At 44.6% G+C, this 16,122-nt stretch overlaps 1 protein-coding gene across 2 annotated transcripts in view; it reads left to right on the forward strand.

Moving 5' to 3' along the window:
• The window catches only part of LOC125231653 (lysosomal alpha-glucosidase-like), a 52,177-nt gene extending 44,288 nt beyond the window's left edge, over window positions 1–7,889 (forward strand). For both annotated transcript variants that reach the window (XM_048137145.1, XM_048137146.1), the window contains exons 19-21: window positions 528–729; window positions 1,399–1,543; window positions 6,815–7,889. In XM_048137145.1, coding sequence (XP_047993102.1) covers window positions 528–729; window positions 1,399–1,543; window positions 6,815–7,143 — 676 coding nt within the window. In that variant the 3' untranslated portion in view covers window positions 7,144–7,889. The remainder of the gene's footprint in view (window positions 1–527; window positions 730–1,398; window positions 1,544–6,814) is intronic.
• The last annotated feature ends 8,233 nt before the right edge of the window (window positions 7,890–16,122 follow it).

Here is a 16,122-nt window from a genome sequence, read left to right on the forward strand (position 1 = left end):
CATGAGTTTTTCTTTCGCGTTAGTAAACGTAAAATATGGTCGTTAATTTCGCCGCGCGCCATCGATTCCGCTTAGCTCAGTCGTACGAGGTCGGTCTAATGTACGCCGATAGATCGTAGGTGTCAGGGTTTCGAATCCCGGCCATAAAGTCAGTTTTTTTTGTCTTTTTTTTTTGTTTTTGTATTTAGAAGAGTTTTTTTTTTATCTAAAGACACGATATATTAAAATAGAACCGAGCGAAGCTCGGTCGCCCAGATATTATATCTTATGTGCCACGATTTCACTCACTCCGTGCACAAACGCCCGCACGAAATTGTTGAATGTTGGTGACATATTGAGCCAACTCATCAAAAACAAAAAAAAAACATTTACTTATTAACTCTCGCAAATCTACTTTATTTCCTATTGTCATTTTGTTTAATTAACTGCATCATAAATTAACTTAACCGGACCTTCTTTATGTACATACATAAATATACTCCAGGACGTACGTAACTAAGCAACATTAACAAAAAAAATGTTTGCAGGACACCCGATAACCCGGTGACTCACGACATAGACGCCCAATTTCTCATTGGCCCGTACCTCATGATATCGCCCATACTGGAACAAGGAGCCAGGACCACAAGGGCCTACTTCCCTGGCGTGTGGTACCACCTGCAGGATGGCTCGGCCCTGGCGCAAGACCAGTGGAACACGCTGGATGAAAACCAGACGGTTTCTGTCCGGGTGAGTTTGACTACAGTACTTTGGATCGGATGTAGAACCGATATCCGATATTAACACTCTCGCAACCAAGAACTCGCCTGGTGGACACTCGTGAACTTTACTCAGATGCCGGAGAGCCCGCTGGGTGGGTTCTCGCTATACCATTGGGCTTATAAATTACGACCGGTTTCTGTGTAAGGTACAGCGGGGCAAATTTCGATTGGGGGGCAAAATCCATTTTTTCCATTATTCAGTTCATTTATTTAAAGGACCAACTGAGATCATTATTACACTATGATGTTGACTACTACTACTGAACATGCCTGCCGTATATAACCGGTGGACACTCTATTTAATAATGTAAACATTGTAAAACATGGAAAAAATGAACCAGTTACATTCGCCCCCGAGTCGAGATTTGCCCCGCTGTACTTTAGTGATTTTTTGCCTGGTGGCTATGACATTCTTCTAAAGCCTGTAAATTTTCTAATTCACAATGACAGGCGTTTTTGAGGCTTTAATAAATATGTAGTCAGTGTAACGTATGTTTTTCACTTCTTTCTACATTAGTTACATTACCGACTCATAAATGGGTCCTAAATTATGATTATCTTTTCAAAATGACGGGCGTTTTCCCGAGCCAGAGTTGTCTAATTTCTTGGTCAGTAATGTATCTCTTTTTCATGGCAGGGTGGCGGGATAATCCCGCTGCAGGCGCCGCCCTTGGGCGCGGTGAGCACGGCGCGCGCGCGCTCGTCGCCGCTGCAGCTGCTGGCCGCGGCCGCCGCGCGCCGCGCCGCCGGCGCGCTGTACTGGGACCACGGCGACACGCTCAGTGAGTAGGGGCGGGTGCTGGACCCCCTCGGGCGCGGTGAACACAGCCCGCGCGCGCTCGTCGCCGCTGCAGCTGCTGGCCGCGGCCGCCGCGCGCCGCGCCGCCGGCGCGCTGTACTGGGACCACGGCGACACGCTCAGTGAGTAGGGGCGGGTGCTGGACCCCCTCGGGCGCGGTGAACACAGCCCGCGCGCGCTCGTCGCCGCTGCAGCTGCTGGCCGCGGCCGCCGCGCGCCGCGCCGCCGGCGCGCTGTACTGGGACCACGGCGACACGCTCAGTGAGTAGGGGCGGGTGCTGGACCCCCTCGGGCGCGGTGAACACAGCCCGCGCGCGCTCGTCGCCGCTGCAGCTGCTGGCCGCGGCCGCCGCGCGCCGCGCCGCCGGCGCGCTGTACTGGGACCACGGCGACACGCTCGGTGAGTAGGGGCGGGTGCTGGACCCCCTCGGGCGCGGTGAACACAGCCCGCGCGCGCTCGTCGCCGCTGCAGCTGCTGGCCGCGGCCGCCGCGCGCGCGCCGCCGGCGCGCTGTACTGGGACCACGGCGACACGCTCAGTGAGTAGGGGCGGGTGCTGGACCCCCTCGGGCGCGGTGAACACAGCCCGCGCGCGCTCGTCGCCGCTGCAGCTGCTGGCGCGGCCGCCGCGCGCCGCGCCGCCGGCGCGCTGTACTGGGACCACGGCGACACGCTCAGTGAGTAGGGGCGGGTGCTGGACCCCCTCGGGCGCGGTGAACACAGCCCGCGCGCGCTCGTCGCCGCTGCAGCTGCTGGCCGCGGCCGCCGCGCGCCGCGCCGCCGGCGCGCTGTACTGGGACCACGGCGACACGCTCAGTGAGTAGGGGCGGGTGCTGGACCCCCTCGGGCGCGGTGAACACAGCCCGCGCGCGCTCGTCGCCGCTGCAGCTGCTGGCCGCGGCCGCGCGCGCCGCGCCGCCGGCGCGCTGTACTGGGACCACGGCGACACGCTCAGTGAGTAGGGGCGGGTGCTGGACCCCCTCGGGCGCGGTGAACACAGCCCGCGCGCGCTCGTCGCCGCTGCAGCTGCTGGCCGCGGCCGCCGCGCGCCGCGCCGCCGGCGCGCTGTACTGGGACCACGGCGACACGCTCAGTGAGTAGGGGCGGGTGCTGGACCCCCTCGGGCGCGGTGAACACAGCCCGCGCGCGCTCGTCGCCGCTGCAGCTGCTGGCCGCGGCCGCCGCGCGCCGCGCCGCCGGCGCGCTGTACTGGGACCACGGCGACACGCTCAGTGAGTAGGGGCGGGTGCTGGACCCCCTCGGGCGCGGTGAACACAGCCCGCGCGCGCTCGTCGCCGCTGCAGCTGCTGGCCGCGGCCGCCGCGCGCCGCGCCGCCGGCGCGCTGTACTGGGACCACGGCGACACGCTCAGTGAGTAGGGGCGGGTGCTGGACCCCCTCGGGCGCGGTGAACACAGCCCGCGCGCGCTCGTCGCCGCTGCAGCTGCTGGCCGCGGCCGCCGCGCGCCGCGCCGCCGGCGCGCTGTACTGGGACCACGGCGACACGCTCAGTGAGTAGGGGCGGGTGCTGGACCCCCTCGGGCGCGGTGAACACAGCCCGCGCGCGCTCGTCGCCGCTGCAGCTGCTGGCCGCGGCCGCCGCGCGCCGCGCCGCCGGCGCGCTGTACTGGGACCACGGCGACACGCTCAGTGAGTAGGGGCGGGTGCTGGACCCCCTCGGGCGCGGTGAACACAGCCCGCGCGCGCTCGTCGCCGCTGCAGCTGCTGGCCGCGGCCGCCGCGCGCCGCGCCGCCGGCGCGCTGTACTGGGACCACGGCGACACGCTCAGTGAGTAGGGGCGGGTGCTGGACCCCCTCGGGCGCGGTGAACACAGCCCGCGCGCGCTCGTCGCCGCTGCAGCTGCTGGCCGCGGCCGCCGCGCGCCGCGCCGCCGGCGCGCTGTACTGGGACCACGGCGACACGCTCAGTGAGTAGGGGCGGGTGCTGGACCCCCTCGGGCGCGGTGAACACAGCCCGCGCGCGCTCGTCGCCGCTGCAGCTGCTGGCCGCGGCCGCCGCGCGCCGCGCCGCCGGCGCGCTGTACTGGGACCACGGCGACACGCTCAGTGAGTAGGGGCGGGTGCTGGACCCCCTCGGGCGCGGTGAACACAGCCCGCGCGCGCTCGTCGCCGCTGCAGCTGCTGGCCGCGGCCGCGCGCGCCGCGCCGCCGGCGCGCTGTACTGGGACCACGGCGACACGCTCAGTGAGTAGGGGCGGGTGCTGGACCCCCTCGGGCGCGGTGAACACAGCCCGCGCGCGCTCGTCGCCGCTGCAGCTGCTGGCCGCGGCCGCCGCGCGCCGCGCCGCCGGCGCGCTGTACTGGGACCACGGCGACACGCTCAGTGAGTAGGGGCGGGTGCTGGACCCCCCTCGGGCGCGGTGAACACAGCCCGCGCGCGCTCGTCGCCGCTGCAGCTGCTGGCCGCGGCCGCCGCGCGCCGCGCCGCCGGCGCGCTGTACTGGGACCACGGCGACACGCTCAGTGAGTAGGGGCGGGTCTCCATACTCCCACTCAATCGTATTACTCGAATTATGTTATGCCATAAATTAAATATAACAAGATCATACCATCCCATACATTAAAATGCGACCGCCTACGAACGCGCTTACACTCCACCACACATAGATGGCGCCACAAAAAATGCCTTGTTGCCACCGATTATTTGTAGATTGGCATTAAGTGCAATTCCGAGCCGTAAATCTATGTCAAAAGTGACACTTAACGCCATCTACAAGTATAATCGAAAGCTACAAGACATTTTTTTTGTGGCGCCATCTATGTGTGGTGGAGTGTAAGCGCGGTCTTAGGCGGTCGCATTTTAATGTATGGGATGGTATGATCTTGTTATATTTAATTTATGGTTATGCTATGACCAAAAATTATTATATCATAATTGTACGGTCACGGACTTTAATTGTTGATCCTCTTCTAGCTCATTTTATACTGGACATTACAGTCAGTTCATCTTTACTTGTCCTATCATGTAAACAAACGAAACGTCAAATATGATCAAAGACAATTACTAGTGATTGGAAATGTCGATAAAATGATGTATTAACGATAATTTGTAAATAAACGCTGCTAACGTCATCAGAGGATTTTCAATTTTAGGTCACATAATATTTATGTAAAACCTAAATTTTGTTAGGTTTCGTCACATTTGCAACAATCCTATGGAAAAGGCTAGTACAGTATTCATTTTATAGTACCTAACATTAACATTAATACAACAAAAAATATACTGATAGTAAAATATTTATTGTAAAGAGGTAGAAAATAAAACGTAAACAAGTCGGTAAAAAATCTGATAAATTATTGTAATTAATATCAACGCACTTTTTCAAAGCTATACAAACTCAAACGTTCATATCGATCGTTCATAACGATAAGTTGTCATCCCAACATTATGACTCATAGACAATTTAGACTTCGTAATGTCAGGAGTTTTTGATGTCATCCATTCGTAATTACAATTATTGATGAAAATCTTTTTAGAAATGATATTTTTCAGTGGTTTTTTGATTGAATTCAATACTTTGTGAGTTTATTTAAGTGTATCATAACATTTTTAGTGATGGTTAATGTGCAATTCCAGAGAAAATTGAGATAATGTTTTCCAGCAGTGTTTGTGTACATGATTGGACAAGTTAGGTTGAACTGAGTGTACAGAGTTAAGCATACTTAAGCTGTGACGTTCCAGTATAAAATGAGCTAGAAGTGGATCAACATATAAAGTCCGTGACTGTACCTATCCAAATTATTAACTAACGCATGGCCTGAAACTTAATATTAAGCTAGGTATAAGTAATTTGTGTGCCCTGACAGGGTGTCATGGAAGCTATTTGTATAATTTTAAAATTCTATGTACATGACTTTTACAAATAAACATCTTATCTTATCTTATCTAGTGAGTGAGTGAGTGTTGTCCCAAATTTAGAAAACGGCCGTAGTGACGGCCGTTTTCTAAATTTGGGACACAAAATTAGTGAAAGTTGTTAACAAAAATTAACTCGATCTCAGTTTTATGACGAAGATTGAGCATGAAATTTCAATAAAAATATTGCTTTTGAGTTAATTACGTAAACTAGCTATAAGCGATGATCTACATTTAGAGAACATGAAAAAAGTTGGCTTTTATACAATTTTTTAACCCCCCACGCAAAAACGACGGTGTGTTATAAGCTTGACGTGTCTGTCTGTCTGTGTATGTGTCCATCAGTGGCATCATAGCTCCCGAACGGATGAACCGATTTAGATTTCGTTTTTTACTTTGAAAGCTGAGTTAGTCGGGAGTGTTCTTAGCCATGTTTCATGAAAATCTGTTTTATACTATGTCGGGGGTTTTTTTATTCTTAATTGTCGTCACAAAACTGACATCGAGTTAATCTTTGATAACAACTGTCACTAATTATGGGTCCCCATTTCTGAAAATGACCCTACACAAGCCTGTGGCCGCCAAACTGGACTGGTCCCACATCCCACCAAAAACAAGTAGTCTATGAGCTATCGGCAATAGAAACGGATAAAGTACCTACTACCTAAGTCTCGCTCTCTCATTTATTTACACGGAAGCAACTATCTTTTGTTTCGTTTCTATAGCCCATCGCTCACTCGCTTTTGGTGGCACCAGTGCCTAAAGGACTGTTGTACTGGGACCACGTGGTCACGCTGAGTCAGTGGCAGGGTGATGGATAGCCCCACTACACAAGTTTGAACTGAAAAAGTCTAAATTATAAAGACAATGTCTTAAATAGTACATAGTGCAACAAGGGGAGGAAGTTAAATATTACTAACGAGAGTAAGTTAAATCGCGACGGCTTGCCGGAGCGATTTAAAGACTCGAGTTTGTAATATTCATACTCCCCGAGTTACACACAATGTTTTTCATCACACTCGCAATGTAAAAAATATGTAAATAGATGTAAAAAGGTTAAGTACCGTACAAGAAACTTCATTATTCCCTTGGGAGAACCATTTTTCTATAACTCACGCTCCGCCTGCGTGCAATAGCACATTTAAAGTGCGGGTGTGATGAAAAAATTTTGTTTTTATTTTTTATAAGAACACATGACATATTTCTTTATTTCAATACACATTTAAAAAAAAAAGTAGTCATCATCAGTGTAGTTGATAGTAAATAGGTGGCGCTAAAAATCGAGGTACGATTCTTAATATAAAATATGTAAATCCTATATAAAAAAAACCCTAAAAATAATCCTTGCCCGTAATAACATATTTTTTTTTAATTTTCAGATAGCTACGAAGAGAAGCAATACAGCCACATAGAGTTCGTCCTCAGCTACACTGAGCTCAAGAGCGAAGTCCACTGGTGGGGCTTCGGGGTCCCCCCCCTCAACAAGGTGACGCTACTCGGCCAAGAGCTGCCCGTACAATCCGTCTCCATCAACAACGCACCCTGTGTCAAGACTTGTCAGTTCAGCTATAATGGTCAAACTAAGGTACTTGAGATATATAATATGACTCTAGCTTTGGACAAGCCGTTCAGTATTAAGTGGAGTTTTAAAATGATGACGCCGTTTGTGAACAGAGTGGAGAAGATTAGGAACGGTACGATTAATTGAACAAAATAGGGTTGTAGGTTGGGTTTTAGGGATGGGAAAAAAACGCATGCTAAAATACTCAAAATTGCGTTTTTAATAAAATTTAAAATCGACTGAGAGTTAATAGCTCTCGGACTTTGAGACTTTGAAACTTCCTGTGCTTGTATTAACTAAATGTCATAGACGGTACCTTTAAAATAACATTTTCACCGGCGAGGCTGTCAAATCTAGTCAAAAATTGCCACCAAGTTACCTTTTGTAATAAAGTTCAAAGTCTGAGAGTCCATAGAGTTGAGAAAATTAGGAATGATACGATCATTTGAACGGTAAGAGCGTTCGACTTTCCGGGGTCGTGGGTTCGAACCCCGGCTCGTACTAATGAGTTTTTCGGAACTTATGTGCGAAATGTCATTTGATATTTGCTAGTCGCTTTTCGGTGGAGGAAAACATCGTACTACGTGTACGATTGTTGCTAACGCTCAAAATCAATTAAGAAAAGTAGGATGCGTTCATCGAAAAGTTACTCTATTTTAACAAGAGCTCTTTTTGTGTATAAGAATCCCTTGTAGAGATTACTAGAGCGCGTTTCAGAAACGATTTTGTACGTTTCTCGGTAAAGTTCAAAATTAAATGAGAGTCGTGGAATTGAGGGATTGTGCATTTTTTGCATTTTGCAAATTACGTCAATATTGTAGAATTTTATAAGAAAAATCTTAGCTGTCGTGTAGGATAAAGTTACCCTTATAAGGTACAGTCGCGTTCAATAACATCTACACACTTAGGGAAACAAATATATCTGTAAGTACATTTTTGGTTCGTAGAGATTAGCATGATTTGGATGTAACGAGTAATAGTAAAGAAATATACCTACATAAATAAATAACCTAACCACAAAATTAAAATTTTGAATAAACCCCCGACCGCGACATAGTGGACCGATTTTCATGAAACATGGCTAAGAACACTCCCGTCTAATTCGGCTTTCAAACAAATAAAACTAAATCTAAATCGGTTTATCCATTCGGGAGCTACGATGCCACAGATAGACACACACACAAACAGACGTTAACAAACATTTTTGCGTCGGGGGTAAAAAACAAGACACATTTAGAGTTGTGTTCAGATATTTTTGTTCGCGTAAGTTTGTAAAAATAACTGAACGCGATTATAGCAATAATAAATCTCATAAATATAGGTGTAAGTTTAAACCTATTACAATAAGCGATATGAGAAAGTGAATTGTGAAAATATTACACTATGTCTGTCCCATTTTAACTGTTTATGTACATAAATCCTAATATTTGAAAACAATAAAAACCGGGTGCTTGTCATATGTTCAATAATTGGTATTCTATTCACCTTAAAGCCCCCCCATACACGATACGATTCATAGTTTCGATCGATTGGACAGATGTGGCGATCGGTCGTCGCATCGAAAGTGCCAGCCATTACCACACACTTTCGATCCATCGTTGCGATATTCATACTTGCACAGGATTTTGTTGTGATGTGCGATATCGTATGCGATCAAGTAAATCATTAACGATATTGACATACACTGTCGATCGGTCGTTGCGATTAATCGTACCGTATCGTACCGTGAATGGGGGGCTTTATTCGTGTATTATAAGTCATTTGCAATAATATTATGAACAACGAAAAACGCAATAATAATTGCATTCTCGATAAGTCTAGCGCGACTAAGTATAGACTCGCGCGCGAGCAACTCATGCTAGATGTACTGGGGGGTTACCACGAAGCCTTTCACTCATTCAGAGAAAAAAAAAACAAAGAAAAAAGAAACAGGGTGCGTTGTTCGAGAGAAAGGGACAGCTATACCAGTCATATAGCTCCGTCCCTCTCTCTCAACCTAAATTGAACGGCAATAGTTGTTCATGGTGTTCTTACTCGTATATAATAATAAGCCCTTGTTTTGATGTCAAATATACTTGCTATTATTTTCTAAACAATGAGGCTAAATGTAGCTTTCTATACAAAATTTTGTATGGAAAGCGACAACACATAATGGAAAATTCGATCAATTCCTGCGATAGTGATTCTTAGTCAAGCAATGTCTCACGCGTTTGGCTCAGAAAATCATTATAGGTCTAGTCATAAGATTAATAGATGTATTAATAATAAGGTACATCGGATTTAAGCTCGACTGGGGGGGGCAATTGCAACTAATCCATTTTTTCCATTATTACCAGGGGCGGCTCACTCCGCGTTTCTTCCATACATTTCGACAGTAAAGTTTGACAACCTTCACGCTGCGCAATAGAACTCAATGTCGCATGCAGTCCGTTGACAGGTTGTTCAGAGTGAGCCTACTGTACTTGTACTTTTATATATTATGAACACGCCTACCATATATAACCGGTGGACGGTTGGCATGGTTGGTATTTAATAATGCAAAACATTGTACAACATGGAAAAAGGACCAGTTACATTTTCCCCCCAGTCGAGATTTGCCCCGCTGTACCTTAACGTTTTTTGTATTATTTTTATATTTACGTGTTTTACTTAGTAGTCATTTTAGATGTCCACTAAAAAGTATTGCGATTCTTATAGTATTGTAAGAAATGAAGTTAGCTCTTGTATCTCTTTTCCATTAAATAGGTACCTTAGTGTGCAGTCAACCAACTGGAACCCTAGGCCACTCTACAACCATGTCAAAATGACAAGCAGTAAGAGATTTCTTACAATCTGATTTATAACATCACTGTGACATAGTTCTACGGTGGCCCAGGGTTCCAATTGGTTGACTGTACTGTACCTACATCTACTGTAATTATTAATTCGGTTAGATCCCGATTCATAAATACTTGAAACCAATTCTTATAGACAATCCATTTCTTATAGGGGCATTTTCGAATTAGCGTAAGTCATAAACAAAAACTCACTGTCAGTTTTGTGACGATAAAAATAAAAATATTGTTTTTGTGTTAATTACATAAACTTTAAGCGATAATCTACATTCAGAATGTGAAAAAAGTAAATTTTTAAGACATATTTTATGCTTAAGAGGGCTTTCGTGTGAAAAACAGTGAAATCGCAACCGAGCGCTTCATCATACCGTGTGTGGTATCAAATTAAAGGGCTTTGCGAGTAGTTTACAAATATATATCACACTATAGGACTTTTTCTACTTGGTCTAACAAAATATGAGAAAATGTCCAAAAGTGGTAATAATTGTACCGATGAAGGCTCGTTTTCAAAAAATTGCCAAAAATAAATAATAGCAATTTGTAATCACTAAGGCATAACAGCAATTTAAGTAAACATTGCAGATTAATTAAGTACAAAAATTACTTCGATGTGATGTAGATTTTCAAAGAAAATGTCACTTAATTTTAGGTAATTTCTGAAAAAAATTGAATTCGTCTTAGCCTCGTTTACTCTTTTTCAAAACCTTATAATAAAAATGTAGTCTGAGAAGATTGTAGTACAGGATATACGAATTATAAATTTACCTGTTTTAGTATTCAAAATTGTCCAAATTTTACAAATAAGATTGACTAATTCAGCTCTATACGTGAGTTTTTCTAAACGTGCATTAGAAAAAAAATCATAATTAATTTAGTGAGTTAGTTTTCAAAAATCCAGTCTTATAAAAATCAAGATAATAAGATGTTCTAACTGAAACTTGAATTAAATAAATCTATTGGATAACGGAAAGTGCAGTATTTCACCGACTAAAACTATCAATTTTACATTCTTTTGACGTTTTTTTTGAAAGCACCCTTAATTGTCGTCACAAAACTGACAGCGAGTTAATTTTTGTTAACGACTTACGCTAAATGCTCATAGACAATTCATCTAAGAATATTAAGATTACTTATAAGATAGGTACATACCCTCCCCAATTCTTAATATTTTAGCTATTGCACAAAAGAACCCACGCACAAAATTCATCGTGTATTATTGAGAAAACCTGAAAGTTAAGAATAGCATAGTTATAATAGCTTTGTTATATGTAGGTATATAACGAAACCCTTTTGATGCCATGAACCCTCTAAATACTTAGGTCGTCTGTCGTGCCTGCAACGCCAATGACTTGCACTTAAGACGATACAGGAGGGGTCAATTCTCCATACAAACGCTCTCGACTATTTCCTCCCTGGTTTTTGAAGATAGAGCACTGATTTTTTCAACACAGATTATTATTATTTTTATCTGTGTCGAACCGTTTTGCATTTTTTGATACCTATTTTTATTTTTAAAGATGCTAGAGCCCATCAAAAATCTTCAAAAACGGCCTTATTGATTATGGCGCAAAAAAAGGTTTGGTATTAAAAATTGGTAACAATTAGCCAAAAAAACTAAACGGTCCGACACGGATAATTTCATTGTTATTCAGATTCTCAAATTTCGTTACGATTGATTAAATTGTAAAGGAGGAAACAGTCGAGAGCGGACCCCGATTTAAAAAAAAATTTGCAGTATCTTTTAAGTGAGTTGTTCTGAATGGACAATTTTTTTTTCAATAATCTAGTTAATAAATAACACTAGTATATTTAACTAAAACTCCCAAATTGAAAGGGACTCCTTTCCATTTTAGCATTTTCGCTCCTGTAGCGCCTTGAAAGTGTTATGGCGCTTCCACACTGGCTGTTATAAATTTGTGACAAGTACAGCATAATATTAATTCCATCGCGCTGTCCCTGTCACATAATGTTATATAACATTGATAACAGCCAGAGTGGGAGCACCACTATGGCGGACGTTGCCAAAGCGATTTTCCTACTGTTATAAGTTTTATATTCGTTCTTCACCAGACATTTTTTTTCTAGGTACACCTAAAAATACTTACCAAAGTTTCCTAACTGGTCTTAAACTTGAAAGACGCGGTCATGGACTACTTCTAATTGTTAAACTTATCTTAGTCTGTTTCCACATTATCCAATCCGATATCGGATGTCGGAAGGATTTCAATGGAAAAAACAAGATGGCGCCTGTAAACTTGGATATCGGTCCTACATCCGATATCAGATCGGATAATGTGAAAACGCACTTAGAGTCATTTTAAGTGTTTCATATTTCGCTTATATTTGTAGGAACAATTCTACAATTAGTACAATATCGACATATCTGAGCGTACAATTGAGTTTTGTGATATCGAAACTGCTAATGCATGTGTGGACATGTCATTATAAATGTCATAAGTGTCCGCTCAAATCTTTCAATCAATTTTTCATAGCACAGTGTGGAAGCGTTCGCGAAGCCCGGCCACGACATTGGTCTAAGCATGTCTAACTCATCGGGTGCCAGACTGATTTATGAGTCATTGGAATTTGGATTTTATTCTAATTAATCAAATTTCAAATTTGCTTGACGTAATCGGCCGGGAGTCTGGGACGACTCTCCAAAGGATGTGGGCGACAGCGGGGAGCCGCGGTCATACATTGCAGCGAGACAGATGGGACTGTTCATTCGCACGTATGGTTGCCGCTCACCGCTGTCGCGCTTCGACCAATGTCGTGGCCGGGCCGTTAGGAACTCCCACCAAAAGCGAGTTAGCTATGAGAGGCTATGAAACGAACAGTTGCTCCCGTGTAAATAAAAAACCGGCCAAGAGCGTGTCGGGCCACGCTCAGTGTAGGGTTCCGTAGTTTTCCGTATTTTTCTCAAAAACTACTGAACTTATCAAGTTCAAAACAATTTTCCTAGAAAGTCTTTATAAAGTTCTACTTTTGTGATTTTTTTCATATTTTTTAAACATACGGTTCAAAAGTTAGTGGGGGGATGCACTTTTTTTTCCTTTAGGAGCGATTATTTCCGAAAATACTAATATTATCGCCAAAACCATCTTAGTAAACCCTTATTCATTTTTAAATACCTATCCAACAATATCTCACACGTTGGGGTTGGAATGAAAAAAAATATCAGCCCCCACTTTACATGTAGGGGGGGTACCCTAATAAAACATTTTTTTCCAGTTTTTATTTTTGCACTTTGTCGGCGTGATTGAAATACATATTGGTACCAAATTTCAGCTTTCTAGTGCTAACGGTTTCTGAGATTATCCGCGGACGGACGGACGGACAGACAGACATGGCGAAACTATAAGGGTTCCTAGTTGACTACGGAACCCTAAAAAGACGCAATGTTATCGCGAGCGAGTTACAGTTCTTCGCCGAGTGATGACCTAGGTATAAATCGCTTGCTCTCTTTTACTTACACGGGAGCGATTTGTTTTTTTTTTTTATTAGGGACACCTTACACAGATCAACTTAGCCCCAAACTAAGCAAAGCTTGTACTATGGGTGCTAGCACGATATACATACTTAAATAGATAAATACATACTTATATACATAGAAAACATCCACGACTCAGGAACAAACATCTGTGCTCATCATACAAATAAATGCCCTTTGATATTTGACATTAATAGTGACATTTCCCCATTGTCATAGCAACTAACTATGCCATGCATGTAATACCTGTATGAATGTGATAAAGCTAACCCGTAGTGATATAATTATAGTCCAGTCATGTTTCATCATGCCAAAGTTATTGTTTAAACAATCAAATTGTTAACTGTAAGATTGCACATAAATAAACATGATCTTGCACCGGATTTGACTTTTATTTGTGACGCCCCGCAAAAAAAGGTACCGTATGGCTTAAACTATTATCACAGTATAATAAAAAGTAGTATCGTACAGTATGGCCACTCCCGCTCCCTGAAAGTGCCGCCCACCCGTTCGGCTACCTCACAGTTACCGCCTGTCAAAAACACGATCCGTCGGCCTGCCATATCTCACTCATACAAGCATGGTACGCGTTCACCTACACGAGCTTAGACTGTGTGCGTAGGAGCGCGCCTCTTTATATATTTGATCGCCATTGTCCGATGTGTGCTACTTATTATTATAGCTATTTATGTGACTGGGCATGACTGGTGCACAATGAGAGCCGTTAAAACACAGAGTGTTATTTTTTTTTATGTTTTTTTTTTTCAAAATTTGTATTGACGTGATATCATGATTTTAAAATAAAGAAATATGTCATTTGTTGTTACAAAACATTTGGGGTAAATAGGATTTTGGCCACTGTCAGGCTGCGAACAGCGCCATCTAGATTTAAGCCTAAAAGGTCAATACATTTCAGGGGCCCGCTTTTTTGTATGAGCTTTGTCAGTCCAGTATTAAATCGATTTTCCTTGTCGGTCTTAAGCATATTATAGAGAACTTATGAGTACCCAGGGGGGGGGGGGTCACGTGGTCAATTTGTATGGCCAACCTAAGCTCCAGGGGGGGGGGGGTCTGGATCCGCGCATGTGCGATGCTACGTAAGCGCCGACCTTCATAAGGTGCCTTTTCCGAAGGAACGACACATTTGTAATCTACGTAAGAGATAAACATGTTGAGTAAGACCTTGCAACTTGTAAGACCCCCTGCGGCCTAAGTAAGTACATATTTCATCATGTGTGCTGATAATGATATTGATAAGGACGCATTTACTCGCTGTGTCGTTCAAAACAAACTGTTTGTTATCAAGTAGGCAAGCAATATGGACCCACGTGTCAGGATCTCATCTTGTATCCTTGGAATTGGAAATAAATAAATAACTATACTTGCGCGTAAACTAGATTATCCTCTCTATATATAACTCATAAGTCTTATACTGGTATGTACTAAGTCAAGAATAAAGCCTCCGCCACACAAAGCGTTTTGATAGCGTAGCGTTAACGGAGCGCAATGATAGCGGTGCGCCGGACGAATGCTGGCGTTCCGCTCGCAATCCGCGCTCGTTAGTTCCCGCCGGCATCCGCTGGGCGCAGCGTAAAGCGTTCGTCCGGCGCACCGCTATCATTGCGCTCCGCCTACGCTCTCAAAACGCGCCTGAGTGGCCGAGCTTTAAGCCCATCTAAATACCTACATAAAAGAAGAAACTGACTGACTGACATATCAACGCACAGCCGAAACCGCTGGACCTAGAGATTCCACATTTGGCACGTAGGGTAGGTAGGTAGGGTCCTTATAAGGTGTAGACTAAGAAAGGATTTTTCCCCTCACTAGCTCGGAAACACGTGTTTTGTCCTTTAATACCAGCGGGTAAAAACGCACTTTATCCACTAGTGAGTAAAGTAATTTGACTTTGAATAAAGTCAAATTAACTGCTTTAAAATTGATAAAAGTAGGTGAATCTAGTAATAATGATGATTTACCAAATGTAACTGGAAGCAGTGATAAACGCATTTTTGCGTTGTAGTTTCCTCGCTATAGTGAGGGGAAAAGTTTTGTGTTACACTCGGGTGCAAATGTATTTTACTTCTCGTGTGTTAAAAAACGAGCAAGTTCAGGATTCTATTCTCGAACCACTCGCTTCGCTCGTGGTTCAACTATAGAATCCTTTCACTTGCTCGTTTTTCAATTCCACACTCGGCGTTAAAATACAACTTTGCCCCCTTGTATAACAAATAACTATTTCAAAATTCACATCCTAAGATTCCTAAGGCTCCATCCTATAGGGGTCCAAAGTTCAACATTTGAATACGATGTCTTTTAGTAGGTACATAATACGTAGTATCTTATTAGTAGTTTGTGGTAGGTACGAGGGCGAAGCCGCGGGGAAAAGCTAGTTTATAATAATTATAAAAAAACGTAGGACGGAGAAAACTACACTACTTAGGAGATAATTCACGCCAGAGTACTTACTCTCCTGCGTTTTTCTCGATCGAGCGATCTGCCTCGTCCGAGGCACATCTATTTGCAAATTTGCCATGCAAGCATATTGCCTCGCGACGTGTTGAGTGTGGACCCACCTTATCTAATGTGATTCTACGCATACACTGTTGTGCTATTTTTATACTTCTTTATCAAATATTTCTGTAGATTTCTGTGGAGAGAGATTTATATTTTAAGCAAGTAAAAACCTATGACAAAATACTTTACTATGTAGCAATGAATAATTGTCTTCTAGGTACTTTATTAACTTTTGCAGTCATTAGGTAGGTCCACACTGACCGAGCAGCCTCGTGCGGAAATAGTTAT

This window comes from Leguminivora glycinivorella, chromosome 12, assembly GCF_023078275.1.
Source record: "Leguminivora glycinivorella isolate SPB_JAAS2020 chromosome 12, LegGlyc_1.1, whole genome shotgun sequence".
Taxonomy (NCBI): Eukaryota; Metazoa; Arthropoda; class Insecta; order Lepidoptera; family Tortricidae; genus Leguminivora; species Leguminivora glycinivorella.